Here is a 16,663-nt window from a genome sequence, read left to right as displayed (position 1 = left end):
CAGGAAAGCCCCATGTCCTTAAAAATGAGCATGGCAGATAGGCACATGCACCACCTACACCCAGGACACCACGGGTGCGCACACCCGTGCATTACATCAGCTTCCGGCGTGTGGGACGTGAACTCCTCATCACCTATCCCCAGCAAAACCTCACCTTCTTCCCTCTTTTCTGCCTCTTGTGAACCCAGCTTGACTAAGAATATTAGGAAACTGCCTGGTGTTTTCCTTAGTGAACCCGCCCCACACACCTGCACTGACCAGGTGGCCAGAGGAGCCTCCCCACCTGGCTTCCCCTTTGCTGCCCCGCCAGTGCTGCTCCACAGGCCTCTCCCAAGACAGGACACTCTCAGCCCAGACTCAAGCAGCCCTGGGGGTTCATTTCCTTTGCCACTTTTGCCAGGAGGCCTTGCCAAGTCCTGGTTTCTGTGTCGCCCTCCTGGCAAGGCTAGAGGCCAGCTGGTATGAAGGGAGGGGAATCCTCTGACTTCCTCTCTGCTTACCTCCTTGCCTAGCAGAGCCTCTGTGGGCTGGGCCCTGCCCCTGTGCTGGGCCTCTGGCATCACTGGAGAGATGCTGCTGAGAGGTGCTTCTGTGGGCTCAGATGAGCCTCCTGGGCAGACCGGTGCTAGGTGAGAAGCCGCGAGGGGTTCTGGGTATTGCTTTTCTCATTTGGGTGCTCACCCTAGGCTTACCAGAGCTCTGATTTTGAGTCCAGGCTGGGCCCTGCCTCTTGCTGGCTGTGTGGTCCAGGCAAATACTTTCTCCTCCTAGGGAATCCAGTTAGGCAGTGCGAGGTGGGAGGAGGCCGCTCTGTGTTAAGGAGGAAAGGAAGTTTGGCTGTGCTGTGCAGTGTGCGGCTCTGCCCTGGCCAAGGACTTCGGGCAGATTGAAAACTCTAGGTCCACACTAGGTCACGTAGGGGTTGCCAGTCTGGGCCTTCCCGGAGTGGCCACTCTGGGGTCAACAGAGGGAGACCTGAGAGCAGGGGCTGCAGCTACAGTTTACATCTGTGGGCACGTTGATGCCCCCAAATATGCTCTATTTCTAGGGCTGAAGACTAGTACTTGCTGGCAGTGACTCAGAGAGGACGAAGGGAGAAGCAGGGGGGCGCTATGGGGAGACGCTCAAACAGGCGTGTCCACAGGATAGCAGCCTGCCCCCCCCCAAGAAAGGAGCCGACCCTGGGCTGCCCGTGCTGCATGCTGGCCCAGCGTGGGGCCTCGCTTTCACACTCACTAAGCAACACTGAGTGTGTAGTATGGCCCAGGACGCAGGCCTGAGCTGGGTGTGGCACCCTCTGGTCCCCACCACAGCCCAGGGTCATTTTACTGTGGCCATATCTCAGATGAGGAAGAAAGGCTCACAGAGGTGAAGTGCCCTCCCCACACGGTTAGAAAATGCCTCTGCTACATGGGGCCACCCTCCCATGGGCCTCCTTTTGGAAGAAAACCTGAGTTCAGATTCAGACTCCGCCACTGACAAGCTGCGCAACGTGGGGCAGGTTACTACATCTCTCTGAGCCTCTTGTCTCTTTATTTGTAAAGTGGGGATCACCCACTTCATGCACCTGACGGGAATGTTTCAAGAGTTAAGAAGGCTAATGTAGGCAAGTGCCCAGCTCCTTGTAGGCACTTGTTGGAGGCTAAGAAGAGATGAGCTAGGAGCTGTCAGGAATCCAAGTCTGGTCTCTGCTGTGTGACTTTGAACAAGTCACTTGCTGTCTCTGTGCCTCATTTCCTTCTTGGGACAGGCATTATGAGCCCTTGTTTGCCTGCCCACCTGGGAGTGCTGTGGGTGCAGGTCAGACGTGATGCCTGGGAGCTGCCATGACAAACAACAGCTGTGCTCGGAGAAGTGAATGAACAGAAGCAAGCACCAGGAAAATGCAGAGAAAAATATATATCTTTAAAACTTCAGGTATTTTATTAGAGTAAGAAAAAAGCCTTTCCTTCAATGTTTTGGGGTCGTGGACAGCTTTTCCACCGCTCCACATTTCCAAGGCATTTGGCATTCCTATCATCATGTGAGGTGGGTACATTTTCCCCTGAGGAGTCGGTGTCTGGCACATAGTAGGTGGTCAGTAAATGGCAATGGTGGCTATGAGTAGAATGATCAGTTCTATAGTAAAAGGAGCTAAGGCGTTTCTAGGGTCGTGACCGGCTACCATGGTGATCAGTATACTGGTTTCGCTTCATTGGAAGGTGTGTGTAGCATTGAACGGGGGTCAGTCTATTAAAGACCTGAGTTTGCCAGGCTAAGGAGTTTGCATTTCCCTGAAAGCCAATGGGGCCGCCCTTGGAGGGACTGGCAGAGCCTTCTGTGGGCAGGCCGTGGGTTCGTGGCCAGGCTCGCCAGCCAGGAATGAGGGAGTAGGCTGGCACCGCCTCTGCCCTGCCCCTGCTGTCAGTGTGGCTGTTCCCTAGGTCGCACTTTCCTGTGCATGCAAAGGAAAGCCTCCAGCACTTCCTGTCCCAGGGGCAGGCTAGATGACCCGGCCCCAAGCTGCCAGGGAAGGAGGGGTGGTCACCTGTACTGGAAATCAGGAAAACCATGTTCCCCCTCTGACCCTTCCCTACCAGCTGAGTGACCTTGGCCAAGTCACCTGCCTCTTCGAGCCTCCCTTTTTTTTTCTTTTAAAGATTTTATTTATTCATTATAGAGAGGGAAGAGAGAGAGAGAGAGAGAGAAAGAGAGAGAGAAGGGGGGAGGAGCAGGAAGCATCAACTCCCATATGTGCCTTGACCAGGCAAGCCCAGGGTTTTGAACTGGCAACCTCAGCGTTTCCAGGCTGACGCTTTATCCACTGCGCCACCACAGGTCAGGCGAGCCTCCCTTTCATCTGTGCAATGGGTGGATGCAGTTTCTGCCTCGGCAGTGTCACTCCAATGAGACCACACTGGTGACTGTTATATGAGCCTTGGGCGTGTCATGTCTCTGGGGGAATCATGCTGTTCCTTGCAATTACCTATTCCCTAGGGTACCCTGAGAATTTGGGGCTGCTGGGATTTGGGGGGACAGTGGGTGAGGACAGACTCCTGAGACACCAGAGAGTCCATGGCCTTCCTCAAGGCCATAGGAGCCCTGTGCCTGCCACAGCCAGGCTGCTGGAGGGAGTGGAGGGTGAGGCGTGAGTCCAGCCCTCTGCTCTGCTCTGCTCCTGAGTTCTTGACCCCAAGTTTGTGAGAGAAATATTCCCACCTCCAGCTCAGAGGACAGCCCTCTCCAAGGCCCCATTCCTCCGACTTAGGCCCTTGGAGGTGGGATGGAGGTGGCTGATGGAGGTGGCTGACACTGGGAACTCCTCTCTGCTTGCGAGCTCAGTGTTGGAACTGCTGGGGCAGCCCTGATTCTTCCAGTCTCATAGGTGGGGTGTATGGTTGACCGGGGACGGGCTGCCAGGACAAGGCCCAGGCTGATGGTGGGCAGGCCTTTCCCCACTTTGGACATCCCGAGAGAGTCCTTACACCCAGAGGCGGATTAAGGTCGATTGAGTCCCAGGCGCAGAAGGAAATATTGGGCCCCTTAAAAAAAGAGAGAGAGAGAGAGAGACAGGGAAAATAAAAATACATGTTAACCATATTTTTAAATAAATAAAAAATATTATGTACTATTTTTTTTTTTTTTTTTTTTTCCATTTTTCTGAAGCTGGAAACAGGGAGAGACAGTCAGACAGACTCCCGCATGCGCCCGACCGGGATCCACCCGGCACGCCCACCAGGGGCGGTGCTCTGCCCCCCAGGGGGCGATGCTCTGCCCATCCTGGGCGTCGCCATATTGCGACCAGAGCCACTCTAGCGCCTGAGGCAGAGGCCACAGAGCCATGCCCAGCGCCCGGGCCATCTTTGCTCCAATGGAGCCTTGGCTGCGGGAGGGGAAGAGAGAGACAGAGAGGAAAGCGCGGCGGAGGGGTGGAGAAGCAAATGGGCGGTTCTCCTGTGTGCCCTGGCCAGGAATCGAACCCGGGTCCTCCGCACGCTAGGCCGACGCTCTACCGCTGAGCCAACCGGCCAGGGCTATTATGTACTATTAATGTTAAAATTGCACATATGAAACCAAACTGGGTGTCATTAGAAAAAAAATGTCAAGTTGGGATTTTGCGGGGCTCTTCAGAAGTCGGGGCCCAGGGCGCGCACCCATTGTGCCTGCCATTAAATCCGCCTCTGCATCCACCCCTGGCAGGCAAGCTATGGATGCTACTGGGTTGAAGGCTCTGGGTAGGTGGGCTCCAGCATTGCCCCCTGCATCACCTGCCTCTGCCTGAGAAGGAGGAGCTTTTCCAGGTTCAAAGGGGTGCCCTTACACTCCCTCCCCCCAGGACTTCAAGCCCCCAATAACAGGACTGGAAAAGAGCCCCTGGGGCGAGACCTTTCCTAGTCACCAGGTTGGCCCCCAGACCTTTCTGGCTAGAGGGGGATGGCCCACAGTGGTCCTCTGAAGGGCAGAGAAAGCTGGGGCCCGCCCCCCGCCCTTGCTCCCACACTACACTGTTGGGGTGTGCCCTGTGTCAGCCAGGCTGAGAGACGCCTGGCTGGATGCGGGATTCCAGGAGGGTTCTGGCTGCGGAGAAGCAGAGTGGAGGCTGGCTGATAGAACTCAGGGGGTGGGCCTTGACTGAGTACTTAGAGTATGCTGGGCCTTATGCTGAGCTTTCACAGGTCTATCTCACTTTGTCCTCACAGCAACCTTTATTAACATGCCCAAGGTCACCCAGCTGGTATGTGGCTGGAGCTGAGACTGAATTAAGGGCTGTCTGACTCCACTTCAATGACTTCGTGTATTGCATGCAGAATTAGATGGGGAGGGGAGTGCGCGGTAGAGAGGAATGGGTTGTGCCCTAGGGAATGGGGGTAGTTCTGGGCAGGGGCAGGTGCAGCTCCCACTCTGCGGCCCTCCCCACGCTGTCAGAATCTGGCCTTGAACCTCTAGCTCCTCCTCCTTTCCTGTTCCCTTCCCCATGGTCTGTCCCTGGGGCTCAGCAGCCTGGGCTGGGATAGGAAAAGAGGATGAATGGGGAGATTTGTTTGCAGCCGTTCCCAGGGACGTACAATCCCACAGAACCTGGCTTCTCCCGGCCCCCTCTGTTTGCATGGACTCTCAGCTTGGAAATCAAGAAATACTCAGCATCAGAGCTGGAGAGGAGCCCGTGGAGATCAGCTGGTCCAACCCCCTCATTTTACAGATAATAATTATTATGATTACGCCCGATGGTAGCAATTCACAAAGGGCTTTCACATCTGGGTTGCTTCTATGCGCGCCAGAGCCCTTGGGGCGGGCAGAGCTCATGTGGCAGTTGTTTTTCCCCTCCCTACTTTGTGGCTGAGGAAACCAAGTCTCAGAGAGGCAAGAGCTGGGCCTTGGGAACACATCTGGCCTTGGTACTGGGCTCCAAACCCAGATCTCTCTCCCCCCTGAGCTTATTGCACCATCCTGTGACCATGAGGCCCAGAGGTATGGCTCAGGACTGCATCCGGCATTAGGGGCATTATGGGTATCAGGGGCGGGGCAGGGGGGCTGGTCCTGAGAGATCCTCATGGGAACCAGTCAGGTATCAGATGAAGCTCTGGAACTCCCAATGCTGCCCACCTTTATCCCTGTTGTGGGAACACATTCCCCTTCCCCATGACAAGAGTGATTGACTGAGGGGCAGATGTGTTCCCTAGGTCTCCCCACCCACTATGCCCATGGGGACCAGGCTGCCCAAGAAAATCAGACTGAGAAGGCACCTTGGAGAGCCCTCATTATACTGAGAAGGGTACCCCGAGGGGTAGGGACCTGCCCACAGTCACAGCAAGCCAGTAGCAGAGCTGGGCCTAGGACCTGGGTCTCCTGACTCAGTGGATGGCTGTGCCAGCACATGCCCAGTCATAGGAGTAAAGACAGTCCCCACTCACTGGGTGCCTGCTCTGGCCAGGGCAGAGCACATTATGCTGAACCTTAAGAATAGCCCTAAGAGGCAAGTACAGTACTATTACCATTACCATCCCCTTTTGCAGATGAAGAAACTGAGGCTTTGAGAGGTTATGAAAATGGCCCAAAGTCACAAACCAGGAAGTGACGGAAACACGTGTGCAAACACACATGCATCTAACTCTAAACCCATGCTAATGTCAACCCTATATGTATTATGATAGGAATACAGTTTATTTTTGCTCATAGCAACCTGGAACATCATTCATTCACTGAATGTTTATGGAGTGCCTACTATGCTGAGGAGGCCAGGGAGCTGACCAGGGGTTGAGACTCTCCAGACTCTCTTAAACTCTCTACCACCAGCAAGGATGGTTGCCCCTTCTGTCCCCAACCCAGCCCAGCCCATGTGTTTGCAACCTCTTTCTCTGTCCCTCATGTTTGCCCATGGTGTATGTTGTAGCCCAATTTACCCTTGTGGGAAATAGAAGCTTCTGGATTTTGAACACCCCAAGGAAGACCCTACTGTCAACAATACTGACAACCACCATCAAGCTCTTTGTGGGCACAAGGCACTGTGCTAAGTCCTTGTCCCATGTGCATCACCTCATTAATACTCTCTATCATTCTGTGCACTATGGGCTAGTCTAGCTCCATTTTCCAGATATGGGAACTGAGGCTGAGAGTCACACAGCTCAAGACTGTGCTGGAACCGTGCTCTGTCCAGTTCTCACACCTGTTTCCTTCCGGGGTGGCTCACTCAGCCATGCTCTGTACCCAGGCTGTGTGGTTATACATTTAGAATCCTGATTCCTGGAAGGTAGGGTTTCAGCCACACAGCAAATATTCAGTAAGCACCTACTGTGTGCCCTGGGGAAGTGCTTTGTGAAGGGAAAGCCTGTGGAGATGAGGAGTAGGGGCTCCTCTGTGAAGGGTGAGGGGCCCCGTGCGACCACCTCATCCAAGCCCTGGTGGTGTCAGGGCGGGGCAGTGTATGCCATTTGAAGGGCTTCTTGACGGGAGAGAGTGACTCAGAGCAGAGTTAAGATCTCAAAGGGTCTTTACAGCCGCTTCTATTTTCACCCACCCTTGGGCAAGCCGCATAGCCCAGTAGGGTCTCAGTTATCTGGTCTGAACTGGGGATGATAGAGCACTTAATTTACAGGGTAACCACGAGGATTGAACCAAAAAAAGTGCTTGGCAAGGGCTTCGGGAACCAGTAGCTTCTCCTACAGAGCCGGGGTACGTGTGTGATGGGGGCCGAGGTCTTGAGGAGGCAACCGAGAGCTGGATCTGCTCTATTTGCAAGCCTCAGTTTCCCAAGCAGTCATGGCTGACATACAACTGTTGCGTGATCTGCCTCACGGGGCTGTTGTGGGGATCACAGAGCTCCCAGGAAGCGTAGGTGCGGTTCCGTGATCTACACAGGGAGCGAACGGTCCCCGGAGAGAGGGGGCGGCGGGAACATGGTGGGTGGCGGCGCCAGTGCCGTCATTGTGGAGCTCAGGTGTGCGAGGCGCGGCAGTTCGCACCAGAGAGAAGGGAGAGGGCAGGCTTTGGACGCCGCCTGCGCACAAGGGGAGGAGTGCAGAGTACGAGGGTGCGGGTGGCGAGCGCATGGCCAGGTGCGCAGGACGCTACCTCCCGGCGCCATCGGGTCCCCGCCCTCCCCAGGAGAGACGCCTGGGGCGCTGTCCCGGGTCGCTGTCCCTGGTCCTGGAGCCCGCTTGCCCCTTGCCCTGAAGTTCCTGTGATGGCCATTGGAGGGCGCCCGGGACCGCGGCGGACTCCCCAGGCCTGGTTCAGAACACGTTTTTTTAAAAAAAGCATTCATTTTCTTGTAATAGCCTACCTATACACCTAATTTCCAAAAATCAAACAATATCTTGCCCTAAGAGAAATAAAAGCCCTCTACTTCTATAGATAAATACTCTAGCATGGTCACACCTCAAGTACAATACTTTTACCTATATGTATGTGTATATACACATATAAACCAGAGTTAGGTCCTAGGATGGTATAAAGGGACTTTCACCTACATGAACATCTGGGGAGTTATTTGATGCATGGCAGTTCTTCCTTGGGTGGGACTTTCCCTGGCATAGCTTTCCTAGCCCCCACCCACTGAACGACAGTTGTGATCCCCAGTAACTTTTAAAGAGAAAGCCCATCCTCATGTATTTTCCTAATGCCCTCTTGGGGGAAGTGCCACCCCCATTAAGAACCACTGCCAAAGTGGGGGCCTTGGCTCACAGAATCCTGGACTGGCCGAATGGGAGGGTGGCACCTTAAGGAATGGTCAGGGGATCCTGTCCCCCATCTTACAGATGGACCAACAAAAGCCCAAAGCGGAAATGGATTGTGCTTTAGGAAACACAATGAGTGGCCAGCAGAAATGGGGCCACAGTCCAGGCCTCCTGCCCCCTGGTACAGACCTCCGTAAGCCTAGTTGCGGTGGGTGGAGCTCTGGGCACGAAGCAGCTTTCCTTCTTGATCGGTCTACCTGCCTCAGAAAATGGGCAAGGAGGGCCATGCCCTCTGAATGAGGTAGGTAAGAGAAGGAGACTGTCTAGATTCCAGGCTATAACGTATGAAAAGGGACTGGGCTTCCCCTCTCATTGAGGATGCAGTGAGTGCACACCCCTCACCGCCCAAAGAGCCATCCTCTCTCCTACCTTTATTTCTTCCCAGTAGTTAGCTGGGCACTGTGCGTATGTATTTGTGAGGTATGTATATGCACATGTGTCCATACATACTGTGTGTGAGCATAGTGTGATCTAAGGGTGTCTGGGCCTGTCACTTCTGTGCATGAATCTGTTGTTCTTTTTTTTTTTTTTTTTGTATTTTTCTGAAGCTGGAAACGGGGAGGCAGTCAGACAGACTCCCGCATGCGCCCGACCAGGATCCACCCGGCACGCCCACCAGGGGGCAATGCGCTGCCCATCCGAGGCATCGCTCTGTCGCAACCAGAGCCACTCTAGCGCCTGGGGCAGAGGCCATGGAGCCATCCCCAGTGCCCGGGCCATCTTTTGCTCCAATGGAGCCTCGCTGCGGGAGGGGAAGAGAGAGACAGAGAGGAAGGAGAGGGGGAGGGGTGGAGAAGCAGATGGGCACTTCTCCTGTGTGCCCTGGCCGGGAATCGAACCCGGGACTTCTGCACGCCAGGCCGACGCTCTACCACTGAGCCAACCGGCCAGGGCTGAATCTGTTGTTCTTGGTGTGTGTTCCCATGTGTGTACAAACCCAGCCAGTTAGTAGGTGAACACAAGCTGATTTGGGAACCTGTGGGTGTGAGCTTGATTTGACTTTTGCATGTATATGTGCATGTGGATTTGCAGTGTCGGTGGCTAGTGTTCCTGTGAGCATTTCTGCATGCATTGATCTGATATGGTCTCTATAGGCAGGAGTGAGAGATCTGTGTGCACAGTACAAGGACAAGTGCATGTGTGACCTGGTGAAGTTCTTGTGTAGGTGTGCATGCAGGCTCACCCCAGACTTAATCGTCTTGTTCATCCTCTAGCATCCATCCAGGCACTAGCGCCTGAACAGTGTCAGGCACACAGTAGATGCTCCATATGTGTTTGCTGAATAATTGAAGGAAAGAAGAAAAACATGCCATTATGTATGTCTGTGTTTCCAGAAGGGTTTTGCACTCAAGGACCTTAGAAGCACATGGCCCTATGGTTGATCAGAGTTACATCCTTAGGGGTGTTGGCCTGAGTGGAGGCATTTATTCTGGCCATTTTGTCAAGACCAGATTTTCCTCATCCCTGCCGGGGACCCTTTGAGTAGGCAGGGATTGCAGGAACCATTGAATGGGGTAGGAGTCCTACAGCCAGGACAGAGGATGGCTGGTTTGGTAACCTCACTGGACAGTTGCTTGGGGAGATGGTGTGAGCCAAGCCACACCCACTCCTCCTTCCCTGGCAGGGCCTGGAGACCCCCCGGGAGACTCTTTCTCCAGGAACTCAGGGTTTGCTGCATCTTGCGATTGGGTAGGTGTGCTTAGATAGAAAGGTCATGGGCTAAGGGTAATAATGCTGCGATAATGGATAGTGGATAATGGAATTCTCTGAAGGCAAATGCATTTTCCCTTTATTTTGTCTCTAACCCAGTAAGGTGAGAGTGGGTGTTTAACAGATGAGCAAACTGAAGTTCAGGGAGGGAAACTGATTAATGCAGAGCCACACAGGAGGTTGCTGGCCAAGCAGGAAGCCCAGGACTGCCCTGTCTCCTGCCCAGGAAGCCCCAGACAGATATCCTAAATGGGAATGACCGAGGCAGGGGAGGTTGCTGGGGACCCTGACAAGAACTGACCCCACCAGCTGTACCTGGAGCCCCGGCCTAAGATCTTCCCACAAGTCTGCCCCTCGCTGTGGGTTGGGAAGTGGAAGCTGGAGGTAGCTCAACCCAGGGTGAACTTGGAAAGGGAGCTCTGCAACACTCCAGCCCTGCACCCTCCCCTCCTCCTCCACACAGTCTGGCACCTGTTTGAGCAACTCAGCTGCAAATCTAGAAGGCCTAGGAGAAGAGTCTTTCTTCTAGCAGGAGGGCCTGACCCCTGGAGGGCAGCCGGGCTCCAGTTCCTAGGTGAGAGGCAGGAGGGAAGGGAAGATAGGAGCTCTGTCCCACCCCAAAGGTGGCAGTGACCTCCCAGTGCCAGTGGACGCGCACGGGCTCTGTGTTAACTTGAGAGGACTGAGTTCCTGGTCACAGAGGACCAGCGGAGGCCGGATGTCTGGGGGGTATTATGTAATGCATTAGAGGTCACACAGCTAGGAAGTGTCAGAGCCTGCTCCCCTGCCTCTGTGTGTTTGTCTTTCTGTCTGTCTTGTAAGTGGTTCCATATGTCCACATGTAGATCTGCCACATTCTTTCCAACAGCTGTATGGTATTGCGTGGTATAAATGGACCTTAATTCATTTGTCTGGCTCCCTCTGGATGGCCATTAGTTTGTTTTGGAGCTCTTACTATAAATCTTTGCTAACTCTACGAAAATTGTGATTTCATATAGTTTAGCCTAATACAGAGGATGCTGCAGCATGTGTTTTATTTAACAAACACATGCTATTCAAATACTATTCTCAATGCTTTATAAATATTAACTTAGAGTTAATTTTTGGCAAAGCCTTTTGAAGTAGGTATTGTGATTTTTACCATCAACTCCATTTTGCAGGTGAAGAAACTGAGGCACAGAAAGATCAAGTGACTTGCCCAAGGTCATACAGCTGACAAGGGGGAGAGCTGGGATTTGAATCGGAGGTGGGGGTGAAATTTCACAAGGATGAGGACATAAGCTCATACCTCCCTGTCTCTTGTCCTTGGTCATTCACCTTCAGGCTCACATGCAGTGATATAGAGGCTAAATTCTTGGAAATAACCTTTTAGGTTAAGAAGATGGTGGTGCAGGTGACAGAGCATCAACTCAGAATGCTGAGGTTGCTCATTCAAGACCTGAGGTTGCCAACTTGAGCACGGGCTCACCAGTTTGAGTGTGGGTCACCAGGTTGAATGCAGGACCACTGACACAATCCCAAGGTCACCAGCTTGACATGAGCCCCAGGTCACCAGTCTGATCACCGGTCAAGGCTCCTACGAAAAGCAATCACTGAAGTGAAGCAACAAGTTGATGCTTCTCTCTCTCTCCCTCTTTCTCTCTCTCCCTTCCTGTCTCTCTCTCTCAAAAAAAAAAAAGTGCATTTCAATTATGCTGTTGCCTGAGGGACCAGGAGCTGGCCAGGGAGTGTCCTGTACATTCCTGGCTAAAAGAACATGACCCCCACGCCCACCCCACCCCCAGCTCTTGCCAGTGAGGCAGCTGCAGCCGGTCAGAACCCGAGAGGCGGGAGCCCACACTGGGCTCTTTGTCTTCAGTAGGAACCTTGTGGCCCCGACGGCCCTTCTCAAGCGCCCACTGTCCAACACCAGTGGGACCTCCCGGGGGCCAGGCCTGCTGGGAAACTTGGCACATTGGAGGCCCCTTGACCACCCTCCCAAGTGAACATGCAGAGCCCTCTTAGGAATCATTCCTACTGCAAAGACAGGCTGGAGAGACTGAGGGCCTTGTCCTATGGGGCACAGCAACCTGGATGTGGCTGGAGTCCTGGGTCCCAGCCCTGGCACTGTGCGCACATACCCGCCCACTCCTGGCCCAGGCCTCCTGGTGCTCCCCTCCCTCCAGCTCTCTGCCTTCCTCCCCCCTCCCACTGCCACCATTCAGGAAGGGACAACTTCCTCCCTCCTCAGGCCAACTGCAGTGCCCTTGGAGTCCTCTTGGCTTACCCTATGAGGAGGGGGCTTCCTGCACTGCCTTGATGTGGTCCCTCCACCCAGGAATTCGCCCCGGCTCCAGAGCACCCTGCCAAGAGGGAGCCAGACCCTCCTCTGAGAACCAAACCCAGGGGTGGTTCTGAGGGCATAGAAGTCATGTCTTCCCTGCTGGGAGTCTGGACTCTGCAAGGGGCTCTTGAGGGCCGCTCTGCCCACCAGTGTGTGGAGAGGAGAAGGGGCGCAGGGCGGGGAGCAGAGAGGGTGTGGGGTGGGCCCCCTAAGAGAGAAGTGGTTGCTGTGATCCGAGGTCTTGGTTTGAAATGGGGAGACTGCCGCACCGCCTCCCTCTGCCTGCGTGAGGCAAACTGTGGAGCCCTGAACCCAGACCAGCAAGGGCTCAGGCAGAGCAGTTCCTGAAAGGATTCTGAAAATCCCTGTCACCCTATAGCTGTGCTCTTGGTCACCCTTCCTCCTTTGACCCCCCACTGCACTTGTTCCCTGCAGTCCTTTTAAACAGAAAACCCCATAGAAAACCTCAAGGCTCTGGGAGCTTCCCTGGGTGCAGGAGGGTGGGGAATAATCCCTTCCTCTTAGGGGCGGCAGCGTGGGCATTCTGGAAAGGGTGGGTGAGTTATGGGGGAAGGGCCGGTGTCCCCTGTATCTTGACATGTTTTTACCTGGGGCAGGAGAGGCAGCTTCCTGTGGGGTGGACTGAACTGTGAGCTCTGGGTGGGTTGGGTGCAAAGGAGGGGCTCAGAGTGTTTGTTGAGTGAATGCATGACCAACTACAGGACTCAGAGCCAGGTGTTGCTGAGTGAGGGAATCCAGGCTGGAAGAATTTTCAAGAAAAAGATGGAGCACCCCCATTCCTGTCCGTTTGCACCTCCTTCTCACCCAGGGAGAGGGGGATAAAAACGAGCAATAGAAGGGGCTACTCGAGACTCGGTTCCTTCTTCACTCACTCCTTTGAGCAGAGTTTCTAACCTAGCTTGGGACTCTCGTAGCTGTTTTTCTGAGCATTTACAGCAGGGGTCTCAAACTCGCGGCCCGCGGCCCGCATGCGAGTTTGAGACCCCTGATTTACAGTGTGCCAAGCCTGGGCTGAATACTCAGCCCATTACCACAATGTATTAACTCATTCCATTACCACAAAGGCGGGGGAAGGTGGGAATTAGTCCCATTTTACAGATGAGAAATTTGAGCTACCTATAGGGAGGGCACAGGTCTGCCCACATTGCAGATCATTTGACCCTGGCTTCCAAGTCCTTGACCCAACCTGCTTGCTGTGAGTTCTGTCCACGTGATGACAGGGACAGATCTACCGACAGCTGGGGATGGGGGGTGGGGAGTGGAAGAGGGTGTCACCCCCCCCAAAGAAGGTCTGCAGCCCGGTAGCTCCTGGTCTAGGGGTCTTGTCTTATCTCTTCTGACTTTTGTTCCGCGGCCGCCGAGGCCACGCCCGGCCCTCCCCCCGCCTCCGAGGTTCCAGCTGGGAAAGTCCAGCGAAGCCCCTGCCCTTGGCCCGAGGGCGGCGCGAACAAGTGGCCCTTTCTGCGCGCGGCTGCCCCCGGCAGCTGGACCGCAGCCCGCGGACAATCCCGGGGCTTGTGGCCGGGGGCGGGGCGGCCCGAGTTGCCAAGGTGACCCGGGCACGGGGAAGGCGGCTCTGGCTCGGTGCGGGCCAGATGGGCAGGCGGGCGGCGGCGGCGGCGGCGGCACCATGAGCTGCCGGAAGCGCAGCTTCACCTTCGGGGCCTACGGAGGGTAGGTGCGTCGGGCGGGGGCGCCCGCGTGCGCGCGCGCGGCGGGGTGAGGTGGGCTCGCTCGAGGGAGCACGTTTGCGCACGCACACGGCCACCCGTGTCCCGGTTCGGGTGGTTCTCTTCGTGGTTGTGAATTTGTGCTTGAGTGTGACGAGCGCAGTTTGATGTCAGTGCATGGTGTGCACTGTTGATCGGTCTGTGTGTGTGTTCCTGGGTGTTGTGGTTGGTTGTCCATGTGCACGTGTGGGGTCGTGCACATTTCTGGGTTTGTGTCCCAAGTGCATGACAGTGCTAATGCATGTGGCTGGTATGTGGTCTGGAAGATGGGCCTGTGTGTGCACTCTTGGGTGCATGTATAGGGGGGGTGAGCAGAAACAGTTGAGGGAGACCCTGCCTGGGAGGCCCCAGCAGAAACAGTTGAGGGAGACCCTGCCTGGGAGGCCCCCACTTGGTCTCGGAATCTTCTGGGCCCCTGCACTGAGGCTTTGGAAGAAGGGAAGCAAAAAGACATTAGCAGGCCCCTACCCACCCCACCCTGGGCACTTGCTCTGCCCTGTATCATGCCCCCATTGCTCAGCTACCCCCGTCTTCCCTGGGCTATTAGCTGCCTGGGCCTGGAGACCTGGAGGGAGGTAGAGTGGTGGCCTGTCCATCTTGGGGTCAAGTGCCCACCTCAGAATGGGTGTAGGGGTATGCTGACAGATCCTTGCCTTAGGCAGAGATTTGGTAAACAGGATGGAAGACTGGGTGGACAGACTGGGGCCAGAGCCCTTTCCCTGGCTGGGCAAGGTGTTGCATAACCAGCACTAGGCCCTGCCTCCCTGCAGTCAGTTGGACACACAACTTTGGGGTATGGAGCAGTTGGGGCTCACACATGTAATGCTGCTGGTGCAGACTAGGTGCTCTTTGAGTTGTGGGGAGTGTGTCCAGGGCGCCACCCCTCTCTGGATACCCCACCTCCAAGGGGACCCCTGGCAGAGGGGCTGGGTGAGCTGCCTTCCCTGTCCTGGGCCCTGCTAAGCCATCAGGTGAAGAGGAAAGCCTGGATTGAGCCCTGAGATTTCTGGTCGGCTGGCTCTAAGAGGCAGTCCAGGGAGTGGGGCTGGAGTGTGACCTTGGGCAAGTCCTGGCTTCTCTGGCCTCACTTTTCTGGTCTGCAGAGTCCACATTAGCTGATCCCTGGGGTCCCCCAGCCCAGTCCCCCCCCCAGCTGGCGCCCCCCAGCTGGCAGTGTCTGGTTTGGGGCTCCTTTGCCATTCTCCCCTGGGCTCTGGGAAGGAGGCAAGAGTTGTTTGTTGTCCCAACAGCTGCTTGGCCCCCAGCTAGGCAGGAGGGTGGAGCCTTCTCCAGCCCTCCCAACCCCAAGGTGCCCTCAAAGGTGGGTAGGGGGAGAATCTTGGAGGGGGTAGTGCCCACACACTTTCTCTGAAGCCAGACATGGAGGGATTGGGGGAGACAAAGCCTGGTAGTGGCCCCTGAACTCTGGGGGCTGGAGGACTTCATCTGGCTCTGCTTTGGGGGTAGGTGTGTGTGTTGGGGGTGGGGTAGGTGAGGGAGCTCTGTGGATCTCCTTCTCACAGAGTCCACAACTTTTGTCTCCTGGTGACTATGAGTGAGCTTCAGCTCCTGGATCGACAGGCTGTTGGGATGTGTGTGTGTGTGTGTGTGTGTGTGTGTGTGTGTGTGTGTGTGTAGGGTTCTTCCTAAATACCCACATCGCTTAGTCCTGTCTGTGGAAACTAAGCTGGCCTCAGCCACACCCCACATCTTTACTCTGATCCCGACTTCTGTCGCTGTCCCACTCCACCTTTTCCAGGACCTCCCACGCTGACCCCAGCCCCTTGGGCACCACACACCCTGGACCTGGGCCCCTGCTCCCAACCCCTGTGTCCACCATCCTGCCTCTTCTCCATACTCTACCCCACGCCTTCCCATGTCCCTCATCTGACATTAGGGCTTCCGCAGCCTCTGGGAGATGGTGACAATGCATCGGGCACCTCTGGGGAGGGGGTGAGTGGGGCTGGTCTGCTGTGCTGGGCAAGGCTGGCTAAGAAGGGGCTGCCCCCTCACCTGTTGCCTTTCTTGCTGTATTTCACGGTGGACAAGTCTGTCACCCCTCTCCGGAGTGTGTGGTAAGTGCTGGCGCTGGGCTGCTTGCCTGGACCCTGGTGACACACTCAAGCCATTACCACCCCCTAAAATGCCAGCCCAGTCCAGCCCCGCCCCCACCAGCCTTCCAAACGTCCTCTCCAGGCAGTGGGGTGGGCAGACCCTCTTTCCAGCTCTGCGCCCTCATATTCTCCCCACACAGTGCCTTCCAGAGCTCCGGCATCAGGCAAATCAGGTTAATGTGAGCTCTCCCACTGCCTGTGTGACCTTAAGCAATTCACTGACCTCTGAAACTCAGTGTTCTCATCTGTGAAGTGGAGACTGAAATGCCTATTTAAGAGTGTAAGTTGTAAAAACAAAACAAAACAGGGCCTGGCATGTTGTCAGCCCTCAATGAAAGTGCTTCCTCCCCGCCTCATGGCGGCTCCCGGCTGGGCTGGGGGTGCCCTTAGTCTTTTCACTGACCCCTAAACCCTCTAGCCCCGCTCCATGTGTAGCCTTCGGAACCCTCTCCTCCAGCCCATTTCCTAAGTGTGAGGCTGCCCTGTCTTTGAAGGAAGAGGGAAGGAGGCGGCTGTGCCTGCAGCTTCCCCAACACCGAGAGCGGTGGGTGG

At 55.3% G+C, this 16,663-nt stretch overlaps 1 protein-coding gene across 8 annotated transcripts in view; it reads left to right on the top strand.

Moving 5' to 3' along the window:
* RAP1GAP (RAP1 GTPase activating protein) overlaps positions 1-16,663 on the top strand; it is a 66,815-nt gene that overhangs the window by 2,529 nt on the left and 47,623 nt on the right. For 3 of the 8 annotated variants that reach the window (XM_066375339.1, XM_066375337.1, XM_066375344.1), the window contains exon 1: positions 13,802-13,941. The exons of 2 other annotated variants lie outside the window; for them this stretch is intronic. In XM_066375339.1, coding sequence (XP_066231436.1) covers positions 13,898-13,941 — 44 coding nt within the window. In that variant the 5' untranslated portion in view covers positions 13,802-13,897. Of the gene's footprint in view, positions 1-13,800; positions 13,946-16,663 lie in introns of those variants that run through there. 3 more of the 8 variants (XR_010750202.1, XM_066375343.1, XM_066375342.1) reach the window with 2 other exon arrangements.

Source organism: Saccopteryx leptura, chromosome 3 (assembly GCF_036850995.1).
Source record: "Saccopteryx leptura isolate mSacLep1 chromosome 3, mSacLep1_pri_phased_curated, whole genome shotgun sequence".
NCBI lineage: Eukaryota > Metazoa > Chordata > Mammalia > Chiroptera > Emballonuridae > Saccopteryx > Saccopteryx leptura.
Note: the sequence above shows the minus strand (reverse complement) of the source record. Positions and strands in the feature narration are given on the sequence as shown.